At 40.2% G+C, this 25,620-nt stretch overlaps 4 protein-coding genes across 4 annotated transcripts; 1 reads left to right on the forward strand and 3 right to left on the reverse strand.

The window, feature by feature from the left end:
* Positions 1 to 517: 517 nt before the first annotated feature.
* Positions 518 to 6,575, reverse strand: LOC126753756 (pickpocket protein 19-like). Its single transcript, XM_050465426.1, has 6 exons — positions 6,358 to 6,575; positions 4,779 to 5,421; positions 4,499 to 4,648; positions 2,807 to 2,993; positions 2,482 to 2,733; positions 518 to 776 (listed from the first exon to the last, which is right to left on the reverse strand). Exons 1-6 carry the CDS (start codon positions 6,573 to 6,575, stop codon positions 526 to 528), a joined length of 1,701 nt encoding a protein of 566 aa, XP_050321383.1. The 3' UTR covers positions 518 to 525.
* Positions 6,576 to 10,560: 3,985 nt separating this feature from the next.
* On the forward strand, positions 10,561 to 14,457 carry LOC126752450 (pickpocket protein 19-like). Its single transcript, XM_050463252.1, has 7 exons — positions 10,561 to 10,830; positions 10,894 to 11,533; positions 11,589 to 11,738; positions 13,306 to 13,438; positions 13,564 to 13,617; positions 13,708 to 13,950; positions 14,019 to 14,457. The coding sequence occupies exons 1-7, from the start codon at positions 10,586 to 10,588 to the stop codon at positions 14,372 to 14,374; spliced, it is 1,821 nt and encodes a 606-aa protein (XP_050319209.1). The 5' UTR covers positions 10,561 to 10,585; the 3' UTR covers positions 14,375 to 14,457.
* Positions 14,458 to 17,712: 3,255 nt separating this feature from the next.
* Positions 17,713 to 20,475, reverse strand: LOC126752381 (pickpocket protein 19-like). The gene is made up of 6 exons (XM_050463126.1): positions 20,138 to 20,475; positions 18,742 to 19,369; positions 18,538 to 18,687; positions 18,291 to 18,477; positions 17,986 to 18,231; positions 17,713 to 17,924 (listed from the first exon to the last, which is right to left on the reverse strand). Exons 1-6 carry the CDS (start codon positions 20,350 to 20,352, stop codon positions 17,713 to 17,715), a joined length of 1,638 nt encoding a protein of 545 aa, XP_050319083.1. The 5' UTR covers positions 20,353 to 20,475.
* A 688-nt stretch (positions 20,476 to 21,163) lies between these two features.
* On the reverse strand, positions 21,164 to 23,201 carry LOC126753757 (pickpocket protein 19-like). The gene is made up of 6 exons (XM_050465427.1): positions 22,963 to 23,201; positions 22,254 to 22,896; positions 22,037 to 22,186; positions 21,791 to 21,977; positions 21,493 to 21,735; positions 21,164 to 21,435 (listed from the first exon to the last, which is right to left on the reverse strand). Exons 1-6 carry the CDS (start codon positions 23,199 to 23,201, stop codon positions 21,203 to 21,205), a joined length of 1,695 nt encoding a protein of 564 aa, XP_050321384.1. The 3' UTR covers positions 21,164 to 21,202.
* Between the last annotated feature and the right edge of the window lie 2,419 nt (positions 23,202 to 25,620).

Genomic DNA, 25,620 nt, shown 5'->3' on the forward strand with positions numbered 1-25,620 from the left:
AAACTCGAAGATACTTTCAGCGGCGCGCTGCTGGTGACAGTGACACTGGCAGTGACCATGATGTCGCCTTTGCCCAACGGAATCCACCTCATTCATGTTGCAGTCGACCGTGAAAATGACAGCTGCAATCATGCCAACAACAAACAAGAACAAGAGCAATAGCACGGAGGGGGATATAAGAAGCAAATCACTACAAGAGCCTGTGAAAACGCTGGTGAATGCCACCACAAACGGCATGCCGTCCGCCACAGCGCGTCGCGAGCAGGGAGAATGGTGAAGCAGCAACTTAAATGGCTGCAAAGCGGAGCACGCAAAACTTTGTTTAGAAGTAGGCAAGACAATGAAACGGAAATGACACGAAACAATGATTATTTTCGCCTTTCTCTTTTATTTTCCATATCGCTTTGTTTAAGCTTTATGTACATTTTTCGCATCACATCTCTTCTACTTCGTCTTCTTGTGAGCGGTAAGTGATTTTTATGATTGCCATTGGATTGGATGTAAATGCCACGCGCTTTATCGGTCTCAAGTGCTGTTGGCTTGCTTCTCCTTGGTGCTTTCGGGCTCCTTATTTTTAACGTCGTGGTCATATAATTGCCTCATCCAGTCTTCCAACAACTTGCTGTCGTAATTGTTGGCGGTTCTTAAAGGCCTTTTGCGCTTGTTGTGTACACTTCGAATACGTCGTGGCAAGTAAACGCAGAAATAGTAGATCAATTCAACGATACTTATAACGGAACAGCCGAGAAAGAGTGCGGTGGCGTTGCCGAAGTTCACTGTGAAAAGATGTAAACGGGTTAAAAAGTACGGTTTCTAAGGGACTTAAGCTTATAGAATTAAAAAATAGAGTTCATATATAGCCCTAGTAGATCAAACCTTAATCTTATGGGTCCTAGCCTCAAGTTTTAGGCTAGATTTCATCTCGACATTATCTACGTTAGTTTTGCATTATCTGTGCCTAAAGTATTGGGTTATGTGAACAACCTCGCTGTCCACTGCTCAGGAATAAAACTTAATCGAATCTTAGTCGGCTCGAAGAAGGGAAAGGGATATTCGGAGGGTCACCTTCTAACTGTCATTTCGGAGGAACCCCAAATCAAAGTCATAAGAACACAAATTTCCAAATTCGATCTCCCGTCTTCAAGGGGTATCGCAATTGTACTCTCGAGCTCTAACAAATATATCGGAGTTATCCTAGGTAAAAAAAACCAAGCTGGAGAGAGCATATTGAGAACAGGACTTCCACATTCCTTCGAAATTGGAACTCCAGTAGGTGATCCATTATTCCAAAGTGGGGTTTACTGTCCCATTTCTCCATTCGCTTTACACAAGTGCCATCCGCCACATACAGACATATGGTTAGGCGATATGGTGGATGGCAATATCGAAAATGTGTCGTATTAAAGCCCTGGAAGTGCGACAGGTGCCTGCTGGAGATTACAATCACAATGAAAACTAAATCAACTAAGGTTCTGGAGGTTATTCTCTTCATTCGGCTCATACATACACAGGTGAAGTATGATGCAATGCTTACCCAGCTTTTAAGATTTTAAGTTGGAGTCAATGGGACCGAGAAAGTGACATGCCCGACCTTCATGAGGATTCACGACGGAGAAAGTGAGGCTGAAATAATCAGAAGCATACTTCTTCAGAAGGTAGATTCAAACTAAATGACTTTAATGCAGTCTGTCAAGCTGATTTTGCGAGCATATCAGAAGGTGCCAAATGGGCTCTGCTCTAAAAGCAAGTCCATGATTCTCTAGTGGATAACGAAGCGACAATTTAGGTTAAACTCAACAGGCAACTGGAATAACAACATTTATGTTCACAGTCATATAGAAATAGGAGAAAATTACGAGAACTGGCCCATTCGGTGCGGCTGGATACACAATTCCCTTCAGCTGTTCCAAGCCATTCAGCTCCTTCAAGGGTTGTTTGAAGCAAAAGACTTTAGAGAAACTCCGCAGATCTTGGAACATAAGCAACAAAGGGCATACCACAAAATTGCTTTGGTGTAGTGTTGATGGTTGGCCGGCCCAAAGTATTAAGAGAAACTCTCGGAACTCTCTCGATTTTCAGAATATATATTTTAAAATAATCTTCATGTCAAGGATAATACTTTCAGCTTTGTTATATCTTAAGAGGACAAGGCTTTACCATAACAAGTTTTCAGTTAGCTCAAAAGTATGCCGAATTGAACTAAGTTGCACTGAGTTAGATTTTGAAATGTTTCAATAAGATGATAATTGTCGTAAATTTTGGGCTTCTGACTTGAAAAATACTGAAGGAGTATCTACCGAGACCTAAATCTACACTAACTAAGTTACAACTAAAACTCAGAAGATATGAACCTCTCCAACATCTCTTTATATAATCCGCCGTCTTCACACTATTGGGATTTTTACCTCCACTTCTTAAGAAAGACTTTTTTAAATCGTTTAATATTTAACCTATCCTACCAGACTTTCATTTTCAACTCACCCAACAAATCCACCCAAGTGTAAACTACAGTCGTGCGAAAGACAACGATCGAGTCGCGCATAAAGTAAAAATCAAAGTCCACAAAGGAATCATTCGGTTTTTGTGTGACATGTGGCAGGTTATAAGCGCGTATGTCTATAAGATAGGCCAGTGAAAGACAGTTTAGGAAGCACTCGCAGACCATGCCAAGCTCTTGCAGGGTTGCCGACAAGACATCGCTTTCGCCACTTTGCTGAAAGTACTTCAAACGTTCTACAAATATTAAAAGCAAATGAGCTATTTGTTTAAGACTAGGCAAAACATTTTCTCAAATTTGCTAGCTTACCATTATTCCTTGCCAAACAGGGCATGTCTGATAATTTGCACGATGGATATTGACTCGGTGGAAAAAACATGTCAAGCGTACAGTTGCAATACTTCATCGTATATTCCTGTTGGCATTCGGCGCGGCAGTTTTCGAACATATATTTGTGGTTAAGTAGTGTTTTGAAGTCGGCGCTGTTGCGTTCATTCTGGAAATTTCCAGATAAGAATAGCTTATTAAATGCGAAGAGGTTTCAAGGAGCTACCATAGATATTAGGTTGTCAAATATCTGCCTTACGCGTTTTTGCTCTTTATTCAATGCTTTATAAAAAGTGTTACAGTGATCAGGTTTAGTTAAAATATGCGCCGTTTCGTTCGAAAATCTGTCTCCATCTAGACGGCAACTTCATAATGCCTCCCTCCTTATTTGCGGTGTCCGAGTTCGCCACTTTTCACAAGCCTATTTTAAGTTCAACTTTACACCAACAAGGCCGTTTGCCATGAACAGGAACAGGTGGTTATCATTTGGCGCTATGTCCGGGCTATATGGTGGATGCTATAAAATCTCCTTTCAGAGCTCCCGTAGCTTCTGACGAGTCATCGGTTTGGCGTTGTCCTTGTGGAACACTACACCCTTCTGTTTGCCATTTCTGGTCGCTTTTGGACGATTGTCTACTTCAAGCGGTCTAGTTGTTCACAGTAGATGGTAGAATTAAGCGTCTGGTTATACGGGAGCAGCTCATAGTGGATGATTCGTTTCCAATCCCACCAAACACACAGCAAAACCTTCCTGACCATCAATCCCGGCTTGCCCACTGTTTGGGACGATTTGACCACTACCGTTTTCGCTTGATATTGTCGTATGTGATCCATTTTTTGTCGCCTGTCACCATCCACTTTAAAAATGGGTCGAGTTCGTTCCGTTTCAGCAGCATATCGCAGGCGTTGATTCGGTCCAGAAGGTTTTTTTGCGTCAAATCATGCGGCACCCAAACATCAAGCTTTTTTGTGTATCCAGCCTTCTGCAGATGGTTTAAAATGGTTTGGTGACTAACTCCCATTTTCTGGGCGATGTCACGAGATTCCACATGCCGGTCTAACTAGATGTTTTTCATGATTTGATCGGTATTCGTCGTCACAGGTCTTCCACCAGCTAGGTTATTATTGTTATTTTCACCCGCTCTGAGTCGTCGAAACCATTCCTCTGCAGTTCGAAGTGATAGAGTACCATCCCTCAAAACACCATTAATCTCACGGAACGTTTCTCTAGCAAATTTGCTTTTAACGAAGGAAAACTGTAAAATAGCGTGAACTTCGGCGTTAGTGAACTCCATGTTTACATGTCCATAACTGTTGAACGCAACATCCAAACTAATCATGCATAGCGTCGTTTTGTAGGTTATGCCGAGACCTTTGAAAGATGTATAGTATTTCCAGATACGAGCTCTGTAGCGCCTTATACATAGCCGTGAAATTCAAAAAGACGGAAGGCTGATATTTGATAACCTAATATATTATTAAAAATCACTCCAAATTTATGTTATGTCGATAACTGTCTTCAACTTAAAAGTGGTAAAGAGAGTTTTTTTCGAGCTCTTAATTTTAACCTCTTCTTTAAGAGTGACCATTGGTTGAAGAGAGTTAGTCAATGCCTTAATTGCAATCATCTTCTTTAAGAGTGAAAACTGCTTAAAAGAGCTAAAATCAACTTACATCGAAGACGCACTCGCGCACATTCGACGGTATACTTCGAGTATTTGGATCGTAGAAACTAAGTTGTGCATTTAACTGGACGAAGACGATATCATTCAACTCCACGTGATTCGAATAACTCACCCAGACGCCAGGTTCCATCACCATAAACTGCAATTAAGAAGAAAAAAAAAAACAAGAAAAATATACAAAACCTTGCGAAACCTTGCGAAACGATGAAAAGTTAAACTCGTCTCTTGCTCTCAAACTCCCACAACTAGTAAACCTCTCACACTCTCACCATAATTCCCTTTCGGTTATTTGCAAAAGGTGAATGCAACCGTTCGTTTATCAGCACTCGCAATTTTAAACTATTACCAGGCCCCTCTTGACTAGCACGCCACGGCCATTTATTGTCTAACGGTTTTCTTAATTGTCCCGTTATATCTTCGAGCGTATTAAAAGACATGCAAAAGCCATATACGGAGCGACGTGCTATAAATATATCACAACAATTCATTGGATTGTGACGCCACACACAATCTGTCAGCAGTTCGTCACAGCGCCACGCCATAAATTGTGCCACATTGGTGAAATTCACATAGTCCAAACTGCGAAGCGATTTGTTGCTCAGGCTCTGGAATACATCGAAATCACCGAAGCGTAGATTGTCATAAAGTGCCACCGTTTTTGTGAATAGCTGCTCCAGTTCGGTGTTGTGGTGCTCGGGACGTAGAAAGTTTTCTTTTGCCGAAGCGAAACGCGCCCAATTAAAGCGATTATCGTTACATATATACACCTCGGGGAAAACGATGCGATAAACCGGATAATTTGTTGAGTTAACAACTGTCTTGAATTGACGTTTGTTATAGCGCGCGGCCAGCTTTTGTATGACGAAGATCAGCATGCCAAGTGCACAGAGAAAGCCAACGGTCCAAAATAGGCTGAAAGCGAGAAAGACGTCATTAATTGGTGCAATTTTTAGGTAATCTGGTATTCATTTGTGTGAAAAAAATTATAAAGCTAGGTTGTTGAAAGAGTGTGCCAAAATGATACAAACATTCTTAATGATACCGGTGTCATACTTCTGGGATAAAATAGTATTTCTTATTTCTTATTATTTATTTACTTAATTTTCTAATAATACCAGGTTGTTCAATAAGTTATGTCGTTCGGTAAGAGAAACACAATTTTATGACTCAAAATACACTTTCTTATTCAGTATAATCTCCCTGAACATTATTACACTTGCTCGATCCTCCAATCTGTGAACCCCATCCCTGAAGTGATAATCCGGAAGATAAGGCAAAATACGCTTCAACAGCCATTATGACCTCCTCATATGATGAAAAATGCTTGCCACGCTTAAATTTTTTGATTTTCTGGAAACAAATGGAAGTCGTGGTGAATACAGTGGATGATCCAACCATTTGAACTTTAATTCACGGATTTTAGCCATTGTCAAAATGCTCTTGTGACACGGTGCATTATCCTGATGAAACAGGATTTTATTCTTTGCAAACCGGGTCTTTTTTCACGAATTTTTTCCTTCAAGTGGTCCAAAAAGTTGCAATAATATTTAGAATTAATTGTTTTACCAGCTTGTAAGTAATCTACAAACAAAATTCCTCTCGCATCCCAAAAAACTGATGCCAGAAGATTGGCTGATTTCAGGACACGAACTCGTTTCGAAGCCGAATCAGGTTCACACCACTCTTTAGCCTCTTGTTTTTATTCAGGATCATGGTGATAATGATGAATCGACGCACAAAATCTACACCCTTTCTTATCGAATGACAAAACTTATTGAACAACTTGGTATTTTATATTTCTATAAGTGATTTGTTTTTAACACTTTCGCACTCCTCCCAGCCGCTTACCGTGTCAATCGATTCATATTCGCCTCGAGTGTCTTGCTCAAACCATGTATGCTGGTCTGCTGACCGAATTCAGTGACAAATTGTTTTACGACTTTCAAATCTTTACACACTTTCTGCCGCGTTTCGTTTTGCTCGCGACGGTTTTCAAATGTTATCAAATTAGCACGCGGATAGATGCGAGTTAAGCGGCGATTCGGTACGATCTCTTGTGTTAGCATTGCTTCTGGTACTTTTTTATGGTTGGTGCTTGAATTTTACAATAACTCAACAAATGTATTTCCAATTTGTGTTTCCGAATTCCAATTTGACACCGTTGACATCTGGGAGCTAACGCGTGTACTTTCACTTTAGCGCTGCAAGTGGCGCCGCCATGCGATTTTATAGAGAGCGCAAATTACATATTACCGTTAGGCGTACAATACATTAAATTTTAGTAGACCTCCGAGTTGTGCGCGGAATTACCGTGGGTTGTCTTTTATTTACAAGTGTCAACTGTTAATATTTTACAGCCCAGCACTGGCGCTCGAGTATAACAGTTGGCGCCAATAAAGTTCACATGCATTGCATGTATTTGCCGTTATTTGACCTGTGCTATTTAATTTATTGTAAACATGAATAGTTGTAATACAAACACATTTAATTTTGATTGACATTTGATTACAGCTGCGGCGCTGACAGGCGGCACTCAATAGTCCACACAGACATACAGTAAAAAAGAACTTTATGAGAATGTGTTGGTGCAGACAGTGAATATGTGTTAATTTGTTGCTCCAAATGGCACGTGTAATGCATATTTTAAGAATGCAAAATTACAAAGTGTTTAAAAAACTCATTTTGTAACAACTAGTTTCAGCCAATTGCTGTAATTTAAGGCTAATCTGTGAGCACTGGCACCACTTGCCACTTGCAGTGTAGAAAAGGGAACATTTTTGTGCAATCAGCAATCACATGTTTGACAATTCTCTAGTTGGCAAGGCAACTCGAGCTCTTCTTCTACTATGGATGGTGATTGGACCCCAAGGACATCATTCAAAGAATGCAGTGAAGGTATTATTAGCTCCAACGTAGTTTGTTCTGTATATGTCTGAAGTCAGTGCGTTCATAGTCTAGCCGGCAAATGTGGAATATCTTCGCCATAATTAAGAAATTAACCCTTGAAACACCTAGACGCCGACTCCGCTCGAATGAGGTGACGACAAGGATAATTTCTAGGCTTCTTTTGAAGCTTTTTCGTTCACCTTACACCACATCCAGGTGACCCTACCGGTGCGGCGTATTTTACGACCGACCGTTGCCAACAACGTTCCATTGTCTTTCCTTAGTTACTGCCGGCTAACGATTTGTGGATTGATGCGACAGTCCGGAACGAGACAATAGGTGCTGTTGAACCTTAGGCTTGTCAAAGATAAGAATTTCATCAACATTGACATTTTCTACGTTGTCAATATTGAAGGTTCAGCGTACCCAAATATTCTTCAAAGAATGCAGTGTAATTTCTCTTTTTCGTCGACAACTGCAATGTTGAAGCGTTCAGCGTAAAATTAAATATCTTCGCCACCAACAAACACCTTATGTCAGATCATCGATAACGACATCAGCGATGAATTTCTAGAAGATGGAAACCCCAACTTGGTTGAGAAATTGACCACTCCTACTTACTAAGGTGAATACACATCTACAAAATAGTCCGTCAACAATTTATTGTCTTTCAACATTGATGGTGTTAAAACAAACTCTTGTTGAAGACTCTTGTCAAAGATTTCATCAACATTCTGTAGTAGGATATTCTCTTTCTCTTTGACACCACCAACAATGTCAAGCAAAGAATAACTCTCCAACTCAAATCCGGACTGAGTCTCTCCGTCTATGGGTGTGTCTCCCTTTTTGTGAATTGGGCAGGGTCCACTGAAGTTCCAATCGTTGGGCATTCTTTCATCCGACCATATTTTACAAGAAAGTAGATGCATGCTCCTTATCAGTTCTTCGTCGCTTATTTGAAACGCTCGACAGGCAATCCATCGGCTCCCGCCACTTTGTTGTTTTTCAGACGGGTAATTGCCATTCAAACTGCTTCATGGGCAATGGATCATCTCCTCCGTTGTCAAATATTAGGGAAGCGCGTTTACCATATCCTGGTGGTACACTATCATTCAGCAGGGTGGAGAAGTTTTCTGTTCATAATTTCAGTATGCTCTGGGGATTAGTTACTAGATTGTCGCTGAGGGTTCTACATTATATATATATCCGAGTCGTAAAATCTTTGGTTAGCATCTCTCTTTTTTATTTGCAAATGCGTCCCACTTCCCTTTCCAACTCTTGATATCTATCCCATCCCGCATTGTGGTTGTGGTCGATCGTAACGTTGCGAGGTAAGCAGTCCTCTTCGCTGCGACTCGGCAATCCTAACCGTACCAGCTGTTCTTTTGCATTTTCCGAAAAACAACGGTTTCCGTTGCAGCTGTACGTAAGGAGCTTGAAATGCCGCCCTACAGTTCCCTTACACCGAGTTGTTGACGACTGCTCTCGGAGAGAAGGAGTGCAAGTTGAGTAGAAAATCGTTCGGTTGTCTGTTATGATTACAGCTTCCCGACGTCAAACCTTCCTTGTGTTTGTTGACGTATATTCTTTGCTGCACACAGAGGCGGGTGCGTATCTTGGCTGCAACAAGATAGTAGTCCGAGTAGATGTTAGGACCTCGGAGCGTACGCACGTCTAATACACTGGAAACGTGTATTCCGTCTATTACAACATAATCGATCTGGTGGCTTTTCGATCCGGAGACAGCCAGGTAGCTTGATGAATTTTTCTATGCTGAAATCTAGTACTACAGAGAACCATATTTCGGGCCCCGGCGAAGTCGATCAGCCTCAACCCATTTGGGCAAGAACTTCGCTTTGATGCGCAGTGTGGCTAGACGTTAATACACCCGGGTGAATGACAGTACTCGCGACGGGGTCTCTCTCCCACCACGAGTCGCACACCGTAAGCCTTAATTCGTTTGCAATGGTCGTCATCAAAATGGGGGTCTCTCAACCGAGGCTGGTTGTTATTTTTCATTGGAGCGTTTTTTTTTTTCGTAGCGGGTCCCACACCCATCGCACCACCCTGCAACGGGGATGATTCGCCTTCTCACTTTAGCTGGCCTTCAAACTGTTATTGTTAAGAGGATACTACTTGGTCAAAGACCGGAAGTTCTGAACTGTTTGAGCCATATGTAATAGAATCGTGTCTGGACACTCACAAGTGAATGGGGATCAGAGAACTTTCCTCACTTGCGTGATCTTCTACACATGACTCCATCCTCCAATTTATACTTACTTTGAACAAATAGCGCAGAGCAAATGGCAATCAAAAACAAACAGCAAGAACGAAACCAATATGGTTCAAAGATAATAAAAGTAAACTCAGGACTTATTACATAGATCTAGGAATCGAATGCGCTAAAAAATCTTTGCCTTTTATATCTGGATTTACCTAAGAAAACACAAACATAATTTATTGAAGCTAATCATAGCAGAACACTACAATTTGTGATATTCTGTTATATAAATCCACAGTTTTCTAATATTAGAAATCCAATATAAAAAAATTTACAAAAGTGTGTAAATTTTTCCCCCTATTCATGCAACAGACTCCACTTACAGAGCAAACAAGCGATCTCAAATTTTGTATGTAAATATTTTTGTTTTCACACCGAATTTTCCTGCCGTTGACAAAGCAAAACGCACAATAAAGCTCTAAAATCACAACTGAAAGCATAAGTCAGAAACCGTTTATACACCTTGAGGCAGGCGTTACACTGTCGGCACCACACGTGGCACGGAGACCATGACCTGCTTGAATGTACTCAAAAACCCGCCAACTCAATAGCGTGTGGACAATTTTTGCAAATCTTTGTAAATAATCATATTTATGGAACAAACGGTAAATATTTACCAGCGCACACAGTTACACAAATACACAAAGCACACAGACATTAACTGCTACGCATATTGAAAAACAAACGCACACACACACACTCATAATCAAGTAAGACCCGACGGTCATTGGAAGAGGATGAGACGTGTAAATAACTTGTTGTCATAAGTCTATAAAGCATTGACTAGGCAAACATAGTGTCATGAACAATGGAATGGAACAAAACACAAAGCATTTTCTAGCCAGCCTGGTGAGTTCTAGTTTTGGTTTATTTCCAGTCGACATCCGACCGCCAATCAATCACGGAAAAATGGTTTATCCAGCACGCTTTCAGGCGCCACAAGCTAACGCGCTGCAGTTGTCCTACTCACCGGGGCATACGCCATTGCCACAGAAGCCGCGTATGATAATACAGCTGCCGTCCTGGAAGAGTATACGACGCACGGCCGGCGAAATCAGCGCCTCCGCCTGGGAGCTGGCCTTCCGCTTCGGCCAGAGCACGACAATTCACGGCGTCAATCGGTTGTTCAGCAGGAACGCTGGAAAGTATGAACGGTGAGTAGCAGAGGTCAGGTACTCCAATTCGTTTAGAATATCCTCTAATTTTTTATACCACAGCTGCGTCTGGTTCCTCACCGTTATGCTCGCTCTACTCGGCGCCATTTACGTTAGTCTCTTGCTCTCTGATCGCTTTAGAGAAGGCCGATTGGAGACAGTGGTGGATAGCACGCGCTATCCCATTTACCACATTAGCTTTCCGGTAGTGACGATATGCAATATGAATCAACTGAATTGGCAAAGGCTGGAAGAGGCCAAGCGTCGTTATCTCGAGCCCAATGTAACATCGGAAAGTCAAGAACTTTTCGAGCGTGTTCTTGGCAGTTTTGATAACATAAAGTTTGCCGGCTTTGAAAGTTTTATGAAATTCAAAAACATTTCTCTCGATTCGTTGAATTACATCAATTTTACTGAAGTAATGATTTTTATGACTTGGCGTTGCGAGGAATTCTTGAGTCATTGTGTGTGGAATCGTTTGACCATGAACTGTTGTGACATCTTCTCTTTGCGACGCAGCAAAAATGGTCTCTGTTGGGCTTTCAACACTTTGGAAACGGATGAGGGACGACAGCGCCAAAAAGTTGATAAGCTGTGGCCTTGGCATACAGGCGCCGCCAGTCCAGGTAGTGGACTCATCGTACGCGCACTTATCAATCCAAAGAAACACTGTCCAAGCAGCACCAACGAGAAGGGCGTAAATGTAAGATGAGGAATGGATTTGTTTAAATAAAGCATGCATTAATATAGTTTCTTAGGTTATGATTTCGGAGCCAAATGTGTGGCATAAGGATCCAATCAACATACTGGAAAATATGCACGCATTGGTGGAGGTAGAACCCGAAATGTATTTCCATGACAATAGTACTCGTCGATTGAGTACTGAGTCGAGAGAGTGCATTTTCAATGTAAGCGATTATCCGAATAAGCTTATTACTTTCTTATATAAGGAATTATATGATAAATAATACTTAGTGCTAAGGAGAATTAGCCATTCATATATATGAAATAATCATGAACATATTCGAACAGGTAGGTTACTCCTCCTAATTATTTGTGATAGTATCACTTACTCGCTTAGATACATCAAATCCGGTCATAAATAAATATAACTGACATTTTAGGTTCACCTCTTTTGGAATCCTTTGATATTCCCCCTTTAGCAAGTGCTTAAGAACGGTATATACATATACCGGTCTTCATTAGAGCAACCAAAAAGCTCTTACGCGGTCTGTAAGTATCGCATTGGTCAACAAATTGAGTTGGGTTACATATCGTGAGAGTTCTATGAACTTGTAATTTACAAAATGTAAATTTCTACCTCTACGCCATTAAAAAAAAGGAAGAATCTTCTACCTCCAAGTATCTCGGGATTCATATTCACAGCGGTTAGTTTTGCCGTTCATTTTCGTGAATATTCGTCGATTGAGGCTTACGGTTCTTTGGATCCAAAGGCTTTGCCGCAAACTTAGTTCTGATATTAATAATAAGTGTCCGTGCTGTAGTTGATAAGCTCGCTCTCTACATTATGAATAGCGCTTTAATGAAGGTAAGTACCCAGCTATGCAGGTTTTCCACAGACAGTCCTTCAAAGCTGGAGCTATTTTAGGTCAAAATGTTAAGAATAATATAGCGTTCGTCTGAACAGGATTGGCGCGACCCTCAATAGGTCGTAAAAATCTTTATGAGTCTTGACGATAATCTTTTATAGCTATTTGTGAAAACTATATTTTTTATCTGCTGTGAGGGCCCTATAACCTTGATAAAGTCTACATGCTTGCTGGGAAGATTGCCAAGGCGCCATCTACAGAAGCTGTATGGAAGCAGACGAGGTGGAAACAATAGAACACTGTCCCAGACTGTCCCACGTTTGGAAGGTCAAGACTTAAACACTTGGGAGCGGATACCTTCAGAAATCCCATCATTCGACGGAGTCGGTGGAAATTAAACGCCTGTGCAAATTTGTATTGGTTATTAAACGTTTTGCTAATTAATAAGTTCGAACACAAGAGTTCTTTACTTCTATGGCTTCACAAAGAACTATGTACACGTGTGATCTTTTATCAGCCATCTAACCCAACCTAAGAAACACTCGAAGTCGAATTCGGTTTAATTTGTGCGAATAGGTATCGCATCGTATAACTCATTTATGTAAGCCCTGAAGTGACTATGTTATTTAGTTTTGTCACCGTAACTTTTACCGAACGTTTTAATTGATAAAACAACATGATTGCCTATCCCGTAGCAGAGTGCACGAGTGGTTTCATATAGTACATTTGTTTAGTAGACACTAGACTCAAGACTTATATTCCCAATCTAACCATTTTTTAAAGAAAAATGAAGAAACCGTAAGGAATGACGTCTCATCACGCCTATTATTCTTCTATTTATTCAGTCCATTAAAGAGTTTAAAATGAATTTACAGTTTCCCTTAAATTATTTTCTCTTTCACTTGATTTGCCCACCGTAAACCAGGACGAAACGAAATCAAAGTATTTTCGCACACTTCATGGTTACGTTTATATGATTGAAAATTGCCAATCAGAGTGCCATCAACAGTACTTGGTGAAATTTTGTAATTGCACGTTGGATTTGCTATTTCCACCTGGTAAGCATGTACAAACCATCATTCAACCACAGATTCATACTCGCTTCCACACGTTGCTTTCTCTCTCATCCCACTCAAGCGTTAGTTTTCGTACCTAAAACTAGGCTTTACTTGTTTACTTTCAGGACCCCATCCCAGCTGTCAAGCGAAGAACCTGTTGTGTTTGGCGCAAAATAACGGTAATGCACAAAAGTTAACTTACTCATTCTCGCTCTATCACTTGCTCCCTTACTCTTTTCGCTCTCTCTTACGCTCACTCGTATTTGCAGATCGCTTTGTATACTCTCGCCGCGAGGAGGAAGAATTATATGTGCGCAACTATCACGAAAGCATGGTTTGTGAGTGTTACCGCAATTGTCACTCGCTCAGCTATATGACGGATGAACGTTCAACATCTATATCGGAGGAAACGCGCGGCAATCACTCAATTGTCGTCTTAGATATACATTTTCGTTTCCAAACAATCATGGTTTTTCGCACGGGTTTAGTCTTCGGTTGGGTGGACTTAATAGGTAAGTTGATGGCGTAACTTTAACTTTGCTTTCTGAAGCTGTAAAGTTGTGGTCTCTTGTGGTTTTAGTTGCTTTTGGTGGACTTGCTGGTCTCTTTCTCGGTTGCTCGCTGATTAGCACCATGGAGTTGGCCTACTTTCTGCTTGTCGATCTGCCCACGTTTGTGCTGCAAAAATACCGCAACAATAAGGGTAAAATACAAACTCAACAACGTGCGGGCGTTAGGCCCTTGCAACAACTGTACAAAAACAAAAATAGTAATTTGAAGCCACAATTCAATATGAAAGGCCAACTAATTCAACCACAAAGCTCTGAAAGACTTTACAATAATATCAAAATTAGACGGAGGCCGCCGCTTATTACAGACTGGCAGGCGCCACAAATCGCCAAAATACACCACTGGAGCAGCAAAAATACCAAATAAATTATATAGCGATTTAATGATAGTAATTTTACATACAAATTGCAAAAATTATTGATCTTAAGGCACGATAATAAACTATAATCTCATCTAGTGCTCAAAAAATATTACTCTAAATTAAAATATATGAAAGCGATATAACTGGTGACCTAATTATGGGTACTTTTACAATAGCTTTTAGCAATAGTGTCAAGCTGTCATGTTCTTTTTGTTCAGTATAGTATAAAAAAATATAACAGCAGTAGCTCAGAGTCGATTCGGCACTGTTCGCAACAACTCGAACTGACGTATTGAAAAGAATAGATCTTCGATTGAAAGCGTATAAAATATAGCTTGTGCAATAACTGAAGCCGCTCGACCTTCCCAGTGACATCGCTTCGTTCTATGAGCTATAGAAAAGAGGCAAGTCCGAAATTTTTGAGACAAATTCAGTTCATCAATGAGGCTCATTTCCACCTCAGTGGGTATGTAAACCAGCAAAATTGCCGCATTTGGGACGAAGACCAACCTGAAGAGGATCTGGAGCTATCCTTTCATATAGAAAAAAGTGTGTTTTGTTGGCCGCTGGAATCATCGATCCATATTTCTTCAAAACTAATGTCGATGAGAACGTAACCGTCAATGACGACCATATCGCGCCATGATTACCGACTATTATTTGATGCCTGAAATTGAAGCTCGTGATCTCAGCAACATTTGGTTTCCACAAGACGGCGCCACATGCCACACATCACATCAATCAATGACATTATTGAAAGAATACTTCGTTGAGCACATAATTTCACGTTTTGGGCCGGCCGATTGGCCACCAAGATCGTGTAATATTTCTTCAACCGTGCGAGGTGATAGAAACATACCAAAGTTCATATATTTTCATACAAAATATATGGGGTCTAGCCAAGCAGCATTGGTGCACTAAGGTGTAATATTTTAATATCCTTTTGTCGTCCTTTTCGATACGATATCCTTGATTTTTTTTCTGAATTCCATAGACAATAAAATTCTGGGAAGCTACCTGGAAGCGCAAGTCGTTTGCTAAACTCTAAATATATTTAAATAACATTTAAAAACAAAATATGCCTGGCCAGACCCGAGGGTCTCGATGAGGGTTAACTATTTTTATACGGAAAAAAGTATGGAAAGGTGTGAGATACTGGACGGGAGTTCCAAAATTATTCAAGTGGTTCAAAAAGATGATATTGTCTTTAAATTTTGCTTACCGCGTCAGTCGATACATATTCGCTCGAATGACTCGTTCAAACCATGTATGCTGGTCTGCTGACCGATTTCGATGAATGAATTGTTTTATGATTTTCAAATTTTTACACGCTTTCTCCCTCATTTCTTTATGCGCGAGGCGGTTTTCAAATGTTATCAAATTAACGCGCGGATAGATGTGAGTTAAACGGCGATTCAACACGATCTCTTTCGTTTGCATTGCGTCTGGCATTTTTTAAGGAAGGTGCTTGAATTTTACAATAACACAACCAATGTACTTCAACTTTTTATTTCGAAGTTCGGTTGACACCTTTTTACACCTCGGCGCTAACGAGTGCACTTTCACTTTAGCGCTGCTAATGGCGCAGCCAGACAATTTTATAGAGAGCGCAAATTACATATCACCTTTAGGCATATAAAACTCTCTATCTTAATCCTCCCCCGAGTTGTGGGCCTAATTGCCGTGGGTTGTCTTTTACAAGTGTCAATTGTTATTATTTTACAGCCCAGCAATGGCGCTCGAGTTTAACAGAAGGCGCCAATAAAGTTCACATTGCATGTATTTACCGTTATTTGACCTGCGCTATTTAATTTATTGTAAACATGAATAGTTGTAATACAAACACATTTAATTTTGATTGACATTTGATTGCAGCTGCGGCGCTGACAGGCGGCACTCAATAGTCCACACACACATTCGGTAAAAAAGAACTTTATGAGAATGTGTTGGTGCAGACAGTGAATATGTGTTAATTTGTTGCTCCAAATGGCACGTGTAATGCATATTTTAAGAATACAAAATTACAAAGTGTTTAAAGAGCTAACTATGTAATAACTTGCCGAAATAATATTTTTTTATACCCTGAAGAGGGTTTATTAAGTTTGTCACGAAGCTTGTAACGCTCAGAAGGAAGCGTCGGAGACCCTATAAAGTATATATGTATATAAATGATCAGTATGTTGAGCTGAGTCGATTAGCCATGTCTGTCTGTCTGTCTGTATATATATGAACTAGTCCCCAGTTTTTAAGTTATCGTTTTGAAATTTTGCAAACGTCATTTTCTCTTCAAGAAACTGCTCATTTGTTGGAACGGCCGATATCGGACCACTATAACATACAGCTGCCATACAAACTGAACGATCGGGATCAAGTTCTTGTGTGGAAAACTTTCACATTTGACAAGATATATTCAAGAAATTTGGTATAAATTATTTTCTAAAGCAACAATGTAATTTCCGAACAAATTGTTCAGATCGGATTACTATAGCATATAGCTTCCATACAAACTGAACACATAGTTACTGAAAGAAATGCACCTGTGAAGGGTATATTAGCTTCGGTGCAGGCGAAGTTAACGTTTTTTCTTGTTTCATTAGAAATTAATCTGTTAAAACACACTCTAATATAAGATCAGGGATGACTTTTGCTTAGCAAACACTTTTTTATTTGTTGTGTTGCTATTTTTTACCCATTTATACTAAGATCGTATCTTTATAATTTATACTACCAGATTAACAGATCTGTTATTATCACACATCCAACGTAATCCTTGGTTTAGACTGAGCTCAAGCCTCCTTTTACTTTTTAAAAGAAATTTAATGGCACAATACCCCCATCAGTGGTCTAATTTGGTAGAGCATACATTACCAAGACAATATTTCAAGTTTTAACAATCTACACGAGCCAGACAGTCGACTTTTTCGTTTTTAGTCCCTCTTGCCTTGATTTTTTTTCTGTACTCTGGATCTCTTTTTAAATCTTCAGAACTGCGTAATTTTTATGATCTTAAAATGATTTACTAAATTTTGCACATAAAATATGTCCTACACTATGGTCCAAATGAAACCAATATACTCGTATACAGAGTAAAATAAGTACTTAACACACGCGAGTAATAAAGGCGGACAGCTTCAACAATCACTATTTTAAATGCAGCGAGATACACGGTACTAGTAAATATGGCAAATTTATAAAAATGAGATTCCTCATTAGGAGATTTCGCCTATTGTACATTCTCTTTCATTAAAACAAAGAAACTCGTTTTAAAGATAATCGATAACCAATAGCTTTTCTTACAACAAATAATTAACAGTGTACATATATTATTGGAAATAACTTTATTTTAGAACTTCTTCTGAGCCCTGTATACATCACGATATTCTTTCAACTTAATTTGCGTCTGCTCGACCCTGGACGGTCTGCGTCTTAGTTGATGTGGTTGCCCTTGCTTCTCTCTAACACGCCGCGGCACGACGACAAAAAAGAAGTAAACTAACTCCACAAGACTTATAAGAGAGCAACCCAAAAACAGACCGGTGGTGCCGCCAAATGAAACTGTAAAGAGAGAGTTGGCTAAAAAATACACATGTAACAATTAAACGTTAGAAAATCGTACCAATCAAATCGATCCAGGTGAAGACTAAAATCGTCTTATATTTCGTAATGAAATCCCGTTCAAAATACACGTCTAAATCAACAACGGTACGGTTCTCCACAGATTCCGAGGGCATAAGGTCCCTCGACTTGATTGCAACAAAATAGCGTAGGGAATCGCAGCTCACATAACAGCTACACACAATGCCCGGATATTTGCTGGACATGTACTTCTCCTGACCGGGTATCTCGAAGTTGACAAGATAGTCTGTGAAAGAAATATTGTTCGCTAATACTATAGAAAGTAACTGTTTTAACAAGTTTTACTGTTATATTTAGCCAGGCAAGGGAAATCCACGAGACTGCAGTGCGGATAAGGGCTCGGTGGAAAAAATATGTCCAACGTACAGTTACAATACTTCATGAGGTACTCCTGCTGGCACTGAGAATGGCAATTTTCGAAGCGATAGCGATGACCATAAAGCGTTTTGAAGTCGTCACTATTCTGCTCATCCTGTACACAAGTTGGTGGAGACATCTTATTGAGAACTAAATTATTCTTAACCCCAAATACCTTAAATACACAACCACGTTCACTGGAAGGTACACGCCTCGTCTCGTCTTCATACTTATTAAGGAAACCATCCAAAGTGAGCCGCGTTCGCGTCTGACCGGGGATATCCATTGGTGTGTAGTACCAGACGTCCGGTTCCACAATCATTACCTGCAAATTGTGAGTAAATTAGCCACAGCTACACTTTATTTGTAAGCAATTCACCGTTATGCCATCAATACCGCCCGTGAAATGTTGTTGTTTATTCAACAAAACCTTAACGGCGAGTCCCGCATACTTCCCACCTCTATTCGTGCGCCAAGGCCACGTTGAGTCATTTTTGTGCCATTTAGGCTTTTCCACGGAATTGAAGGACACGCAGAAACCTAACTGTGAACGGCGCTCCATGAAGATGTCACAACATTTATACGCGTGACTCCGCCATTTGCAGTGCGTGAGGATCTCCCAGCAACGCCAGGCCATAAAACGTGCCACGGCAGTGAAATTGATATAATTCAGTTCATCTAACGGTTGCTTCTCTAACTGTGCGAAACGATCGAACTTACCGAAGGTGAAGGTATCGTACAGTCCAATTATTTCGGTAAAGAGCTCTTCTTTGGAGTTATTGCGATGCGTCGGTAGCAGGAATTTATCCTTGGCCTCCAGTAGACGCGACCAATTAAGCCGATTCTTATTGCAAATCGTTACCTCGGGGTATTTCACTTTATATAATGGAAAGTGTGTGTTTTCGACGACTGTCTTGAATTGTCCCTTCGCAAAGCGTGACGCGAGAAAGAGGCACATGCAGACGAGGAGAATAAAGGCGACAACGAAGGCGATCGTGCTGAGAGCGCTGCAAGAAGAATATTAGTATCAGAATGTGCATATACAAGGTTTGTCCGGAAAGTAAAAGAACTGAGTCGATTTAAAAAAATTTATTGAACCAATCGGTACAATTCTTTAAAAACTTTCAAAATAGGCTCATTCTCTGTCGATACAGTGCTGCCAGCGCGATTTACAAGCATTGAAGGCGTCACGAAAGGCATTCTCCGGCATAGCCTTGAGAGCCGAGGTGAATGCTGTTTGGATCCCCTCTGTCGTCTCAAACATTCACACATGTTCAAATTTTCTTTGCACACTTTCACTCGCCGAAATTTCTGGTCGTCAGTGAGCACTTTTGGAACATCTGGGCATTTAAACGAATACTTTGTCGACGGTCTGAGTTCAAAACTTTGCGCACACGAGTCACGCTGTCAGTGGTTATCGAAGTCCCAAGTCTCTCAGCACTGTCTTCATCAGCGATCTCTTACCGGCCCTCGAAAAGCCTGGTGCCAGCGAAACACACCATTTCTTGCTAAACCAACATTTAGGTAAATCTGCTTGATCATATCAAACGTCTCTAACGCAGGTGCTCGGAAACAACTGACCATCCGCTCGTTCGTTACATAGGTACGCCGTCTACCGAATCCAGTCACGGCAGAAGAAAATCAGCCCTATTACTTTCCGAACAAACCCTGTATTTGTGTAATAACTATATCGATTATAAAAGATTCAAGTTAATTTTTTACACCCAAAGCTCTATAATGGTTATAATGGCTATATCGATCTTCTCGCAACTTACCGTTCAAATTTGCTGACACCTGGCGCCAACATTACATTTACGCCATGAAGTGTGGTCTCCTGGCCGAATTCTTGCACCAAGTTGACTAAAACCTTGCACTCCTGCTCACGCGGACTGGACTCCTGCACGCTCACTCTCTTTGCACTAGACAAACCTCTGAAGTTTGAAATTCTTTTGGAGGCGCGATGAGTTTTGAAAACTATCGGTGACAGCATTCTTAGCACAAATAGACTTAAAATTAATAAGCCTCAGATACCTTAATTGAACTTCAGTAAGGAATGAGTGATTATAAAATGAGAGTGAGTACTTGCACGGGCTGTTCCCTGTGTGAAAATGACTCTAGGCAATTGACTGTCCACCGAAAACGGATTTTTGCACGATTTTTATACTTTTGCCAGACCAGCGAATGACCTTGTGCTAATATGTTGGGCGTGCATACTCACGCATACACACACCAACACTTTTGTCTGAATGCCTGATTTGTTATCGTTTGGAAAGTCGGATTTTGTGTGAGTCCTTTGCATTTATGCACGTTTAATTGACATTTGATTGAGTCTAAAATTTTCTGATAAATTTGCACATTTATTAACAACCCTTTTGCACAAAGTCTAAATGAATAACGGCACATGCAAAGCTATATACATAGATATATATATATTCTAAAGCATTCATATATACATATTAATAATTACAAGCACGTGTAAGTAGATTTTACAAAGCTCCCACATTACATTAACGCTTGCCGAAGAGTTTCACTTAACAGTGAATATCCGACACGCGAGTAATTAGGACTCTTAAGCGGCACATTATAGGTTGGTGAGAGAATTTTGTAATTATTACAGTAGTGCTGGTGCCAGTAATTATGTAATAAACGCAGTGAAATAGTATTCAATATTTTATGAAATAATGGAAGAGGTTATCAGACATTCTTGCAAAATTTTCCTAAAATGTGCTGAAAATCCAATAAAGACCTAAAATACATAAGACATGAAAAACAGTTAATTGCGACTGTAGCATTGTCTTTAATTGGCATCAACTCAAATTTGGATCAAAATTGCCAATCAATTAGTTACTGACTTTCTTAAAACCATTTTTATATAAATTTAAATTATTTTCGCTACGTTCCCTGTACGAGCGCAAGGCCGGGCGGCTATATGGCAATTTTTTGTGCGGTTTACCGTTGTCTATTCGGCTGCATAAGCGGCGCTGCGGCACTTTCACGAGGAAGAAGTATAACAACTCCACAAGACTGACGAGAGAGCAGCCGAGAAAGAGCGCAGTGATGTTGCCAAAATTATCTGAGAGAGGTTAGGTTGAGTTAGCAAAAAGAGCTCAAAATGATCTGCTATACTCACAAAGAAAATCGACCCAAGTGTATACTATATCCGTTTTATAGACGATAATAAAATCTCGTTGGAAATTTATATCCAACAACAGAGTATCATTCGTTTTCCAGCGCTCTTTCTGTTCCAGAGGTCTGGTACGCACCTTTATATTGTAGCGCCACGAGCGACAGTTGTAAAAACACTTGCATACCATGCCCGGATGATTGGTCGTAAAGGTCTCCTTACTTGACTCCTGGAAATATTGAACAAGATCTGCACAGAAGATGATAATTATTCATATTCATTTCTGCGTCTTCGCAACTCTTACGGTTGTGGCGTGCCAAACATGGAAGGTCCACCAATTTACATACTGGGTACGCGCCGATTGGGAAAAATATATCCACAGTACAGTTGCAAAACTTCATGAGGTACTCTTGCTGGCATTCAGCTTGACAATTCTCATACATATAAACGTGTCCGTTGAGTGTTTTAAAGTCGGGACTATCCTGTTCGTCCTACAATATATCGGGAGCGTATGTTTCATTCAATCGCATTTGCTTAGTTTGTTTGTTACCTTAAAGACGCATCGTCGCTTCTTCGATGACACACGCCTCGTCTCTGGATCGAAGAAACTCATGAACGCGTCGAGGTACACACGTGCATAAACATCTTTCGGTATATCGATAGGCGTAAAGCTCCACACTTCGGGTTGCACAGTCATGATCTATAGAATTAGAACTTGCAAATTCTCATACAACAAAAATGCAAACACACTTTCACTTTTAACTCACCGTAATACCTTTCGAAGTGGTCGAGTACGGCGAATGCTTGTCTTCGTTGAGTAATGTACGAACCTGCAGACCGTGCTTCGAACCACTAGTACCCACACGCCACGGCCATTTCGAGTCCACTTCCTGCTTCAAACGCCCGCTAGACGATTCTATTGAGTTGAATGCCATGCAGATGCCCAAAGTCGAGCGTCGTCTTATGAAGATGTCGCAGCAGTTCATAGCTTGCATGCGCCAAACACAATCCGTTAACAGTTCCTCACAACGCCAAGTCATGCTACGCACCACCTCAGTGAAATTGATGTAATTGAGTTCGGTTATCCGCTTATCTGTTAGATTCGCGAAACGATCAAAGTAACCGAACGAGTATGTGTCGTGCATGGCGGCAATCTCTACGAAGAGCCGCTCATACGAAGTGTTATGATGTGCATGCCACAGAAATTTCTGCTTTACTTCTTCCAAGCGCGCCCAATTCAAGCGATTCTTGTTGCATATAGTCACTTCGGGAAAGGGTACTTTGTAAATGGGATGATTGGTGGAGTATATGGTGGTTTTGAATATAGTTTGAGTAAAGCGATTAGCAAGGTATTGACTGAAGTAAATGAGCAGGCTCAGTGCAGACGCGACACACAGAGCCCAAAGTGCGCTGAAAGAGTGAAAGAATTATAATATTATGGTAGTTCTAATTTTTACGAAAGCACGGAAGACCTACCGCTCCACTCGTCCTGTACCATTGCTTAGTATGCGCTTCAAACCGTGCACGCTCGTTTCTCTACCATATGCAGCCAACTCCTGTTGAAAAATGTCTTGACAGTTTTTGTATTGAGAATGATTACCTTTTTCGATTTTAGAACATGATTTCTCGCTCATTTCTTTGACTTTCACAATGTAAATGTCTTTTTTTGTGTCTCTGTTTAATGGCGGTTTCATATTCGCTTCCAACAGAGACATGATATAGATCGAATTCGCGGTAACCGACTGGAAATTTCTCTTAAAGTTAGAAAATTTACTTAAGTTGGAATTGGTTTCTGGTCTCTGTTCTCTGTGTCAGAACACCAACGAACAATTTCGGTGAGTCTTATCCAATTTGTGTGATATGTTGAACTATTATAAAGAGATATCAAAAGAAAGGGTTAGCTATCATCGAATATGTATCGCTCTTTGTCAAAGACCTCTCCAAATTTGTCCTGCCTAAAACTCGAGATTATAATGAAACTTAACATTAAATACTCTTTCTGATTGCGGTCGTGTGCTATGGTCATAAGCACAAAATGGCTAAAATACACATGTTCAGTCTTAAAAAAGAAGGTAGGTTAGTGACCACTGAGATCGCGGAAGGGTTCTTATCGACACGCACAAGTGACTAGTATGAGTTTTAAATAAGGTGGAGTCGGAAAAAATACAACGTTTCAAGGTTTAATGGCTTGCACCTTTCTTTCATGGGTAAATGCATTTTTTCGAAAAGGAAGAAGTCGCACGGTACCATATCAGGTGAATACGGGGAGTGGTTAATGGTTAAAATGTGATTTTTGGTCAAATAATCGTCCTTCGAATGTTGGATTCTGAGCAATTTTTGGTCGTCAATCAATTTGTGCGGAACAAACCGTGCACACACCTTTTGTAAGCCCAAATGTTCGGTCAAAATGCGATAAATCGATGTTTTGGATATGTTCAATTCCATTTCCATACATTTCAATGATGATTTCTGTTTCGTTGGAATTTCCGGTGATCACGGTTTTGATTGACCCACATGTTGATCGTCATTTATGTCCTCTCGACCACTTTGAAAACTTTGAAACCACTCGTGCACTCAGCTACGGGATATCTCGTTTTCATCTTTCGTGCTCACAATGAAACTACTTAGATCCGTTATCTTTTTTATTGAAATCCATTTAATTTGTCATAAGTTTTTAGTTATAGTCTTATTGTACATGGGCCATATCTAGTTCAGTATCTTGCAGTTGGTTATTGGTTTCCATTTGCTCTGAGCTATAGTTCAAAGTACAGAGCTTTCTTCTGATTTTTACCAGGCGACATGGTATTAACTCCGCCCCGGTTCCGACAGCGTAAATGGAACCGTAAACGGTTGCATCATTATCCGCTACTAAACCACTTCACCCATTCACGTCTAGAGGATATCCTCACACGGAATTGACTACTGAAATCTAACCTTAAAAGTCGGATTTACTTAAGTTTAGCTGTTCCAGCCTTCTAAGAGTAGCAGAACTTGCTGCTACTTTCCGAGTAAAGGCGTCTATAGACAGCTGATGCCCTGCTATATATACTATAAACAGAGTCCTGGTGGCCACTGCATAGGCTGCTCTCTGTATTATATTTAGTTTTCTGATATTATAATGTTTCTTCTGGTCTGGCCAGCAAACCAATACTTCATATGGCAGAACTGGGTTAATGACGGCCGACAGAAATATATTTTCCATACGTATTATTTGAATAAAATTAAAAGAACACAAGCACAAGTTAATGGAGATAATAAAAGCTCATAATTACAACTTGGGATCTTCTCTTCAATACTTGTCACAACTTTAATATCCACAAATATTCTAAAAAAATATTTTTTTCACACTTTTAAAGTTTGTTGAACACCAGCGAATCTCTTTCAAATTTGAAGGAACCATGAAGAAAGACCGTTGTTAACTGAAATCAGAATGCAAGAGTCGCTACTATTTATATGATTATTCCATTATTTATTTAATTATATTCATTTATTTATTTCCCAATTGTCCTTTATCATTTTCAAAAGCAAATATTCATGCACCAGAGTCCACTTACAGAGCAAACAAGTGATTAAGCTACTAATACCTTACAAACTCTCGAATTTTGTATGTAAATATTTTTGTTTTCACACGGAATTTTCCTGCCGATGACAAAGCTAAACGCACAATAAAGCTCTAAAATCACAACTGAAAGCATAAGTCAGAAAACCGTTTATGCACCTTGAGGCAGGCGTTGCACTGTCGGCACCACACGTGGCACGGAGACCATGACCTGTTTGAATGTACTCAAAAACCCGCCAACTCAATAGCGTGTGGACAATTTTTGCAAATCTTTGTAAATAATCATATTTATGGAACAAACGGTAAATATTTATCAGCGCACACAGTTACACAAATAGACAAAGCACACAGACATTAATTGCTACGCATATTGAAAAACAAACGCACACACTCATAGTCAAGTAAGACCCGACGGTCTATGGAAGAGGATGAGGCGTGTAAATAACTTGTTGTCATAAGTCTATAAAGCATTGACTAGGCAAACATAGCGTCATGAACAATGGAATGAAACAAAACACAAAGCATTTTCTAGCCAGCCTGGTGAGTTCTAGTTTTGGTTTACTTCCAGTCGACAT

The sequence above is a fragment of the Bactrocera neohumeralis genome, chromosome 3, assembly GCF_024586455.1.
Source record: "Bactrocera neohumeralis isolate Rockhampton chromosome 3, APGP_CSIRO_Bneo_wtdbg2-racon-allhic-juicebox.fasta_v2, whole genome shotgun sequence".
NCBI lineage: Eukaryota > Metazoa > Arthropoda > Insecta > Diptera > Tephritidae > Bactrocera > Bactrocera neohumeralis.

Excerpts from the sequence above, each read along its gene's own strand:
- LOC126752381 (XM_050463126.1), bottom strand. The coding sequence starts at position 20,352 with ATGCTGTCACCGATAGTTTTCAAAACTCATCGCGCCTCCAAAAGAATT. Across the intron at positions 18,232-18,290 it reads TTGCCTGGCTAAATATAACA|ACTATCTTGTCAACTTCGAG; the intron begins GTAAAACTTGTT and ends TTTCTTTCACAG. Across the intron at positions 17,925-17,985 it reads CACCTGGATCGATTTGATTG|TTTCATTTGGCGGCACCACC; the intron begins GTACGATTTTCT and ends CTCTCTTTACAG.
- LOC126753757 (XM_050465427.1), bottom strand. The coding sequence starts at position 23,201 with ATGTCTCTGTTGGAAGCGAATATGAAACCGCCATTAAACAGAGACACA. Across the intron at positions 21,978-22,036 it reads AGCGACGATGCGTCTTTAAG|GACGAACAGGATAGTCCCGA; the intron begins GTAACAAACAAA and ends GATATATTGTAG. Across the intron at positions 21,736-21,790 it reads ATGTTTGGCACGCCACAACC|ATCTTGTTCAATATTTCCAG; the intron begins GTAAGAGTTGCG and ends TCTTCTGTGCAG.
- LOC126752450 (XM_050463252.1), top strand. The coding sequence starts at position 10,586 with ATGGTTTATCCAGCACGCTTTCAGGCGCCACAAGCTAACGCGCTGCAG. Across the intron at positions 10,831-10,893 it reads AACGCTGGAAAGTATGAACG|CTGCGTCTGGTTCCTCACCG; the intron begins GTGAGTAGCAGA and ends TTTATACCACAG. Across the intron at positions 11,534-11,588 it reads CCAACGAGAAGGGCGTAAAT|GTTATGATTTCGGAGCCAAA; the intron begins GTAAGATGAGGA and ends ATAGTTTCTTAG.
- LOC126753756 (XM_050465426.1), bottom strand. The coding sequence starts at position 6,575 with ATGCTAACACAAGAGATCGTACCGAATCGCCGCTTAACTCGCATCTAT. Across the intron at positions 2,734-2,806 it reads CTGTTTGGCAAGGAATAATG|AACGTTTGAAGTACTTTCAG; the intron begins GTAAGCTAGCAA and ends TAATATTTGTAG. Across the intron at positions 777-2,481 it reads CACTTGGGTGGATTTGTTGG|TGAACTTCGGCAACGCCACC; the intron begins GTGAGTTGAAAA and ends ATCTTTTCACAG.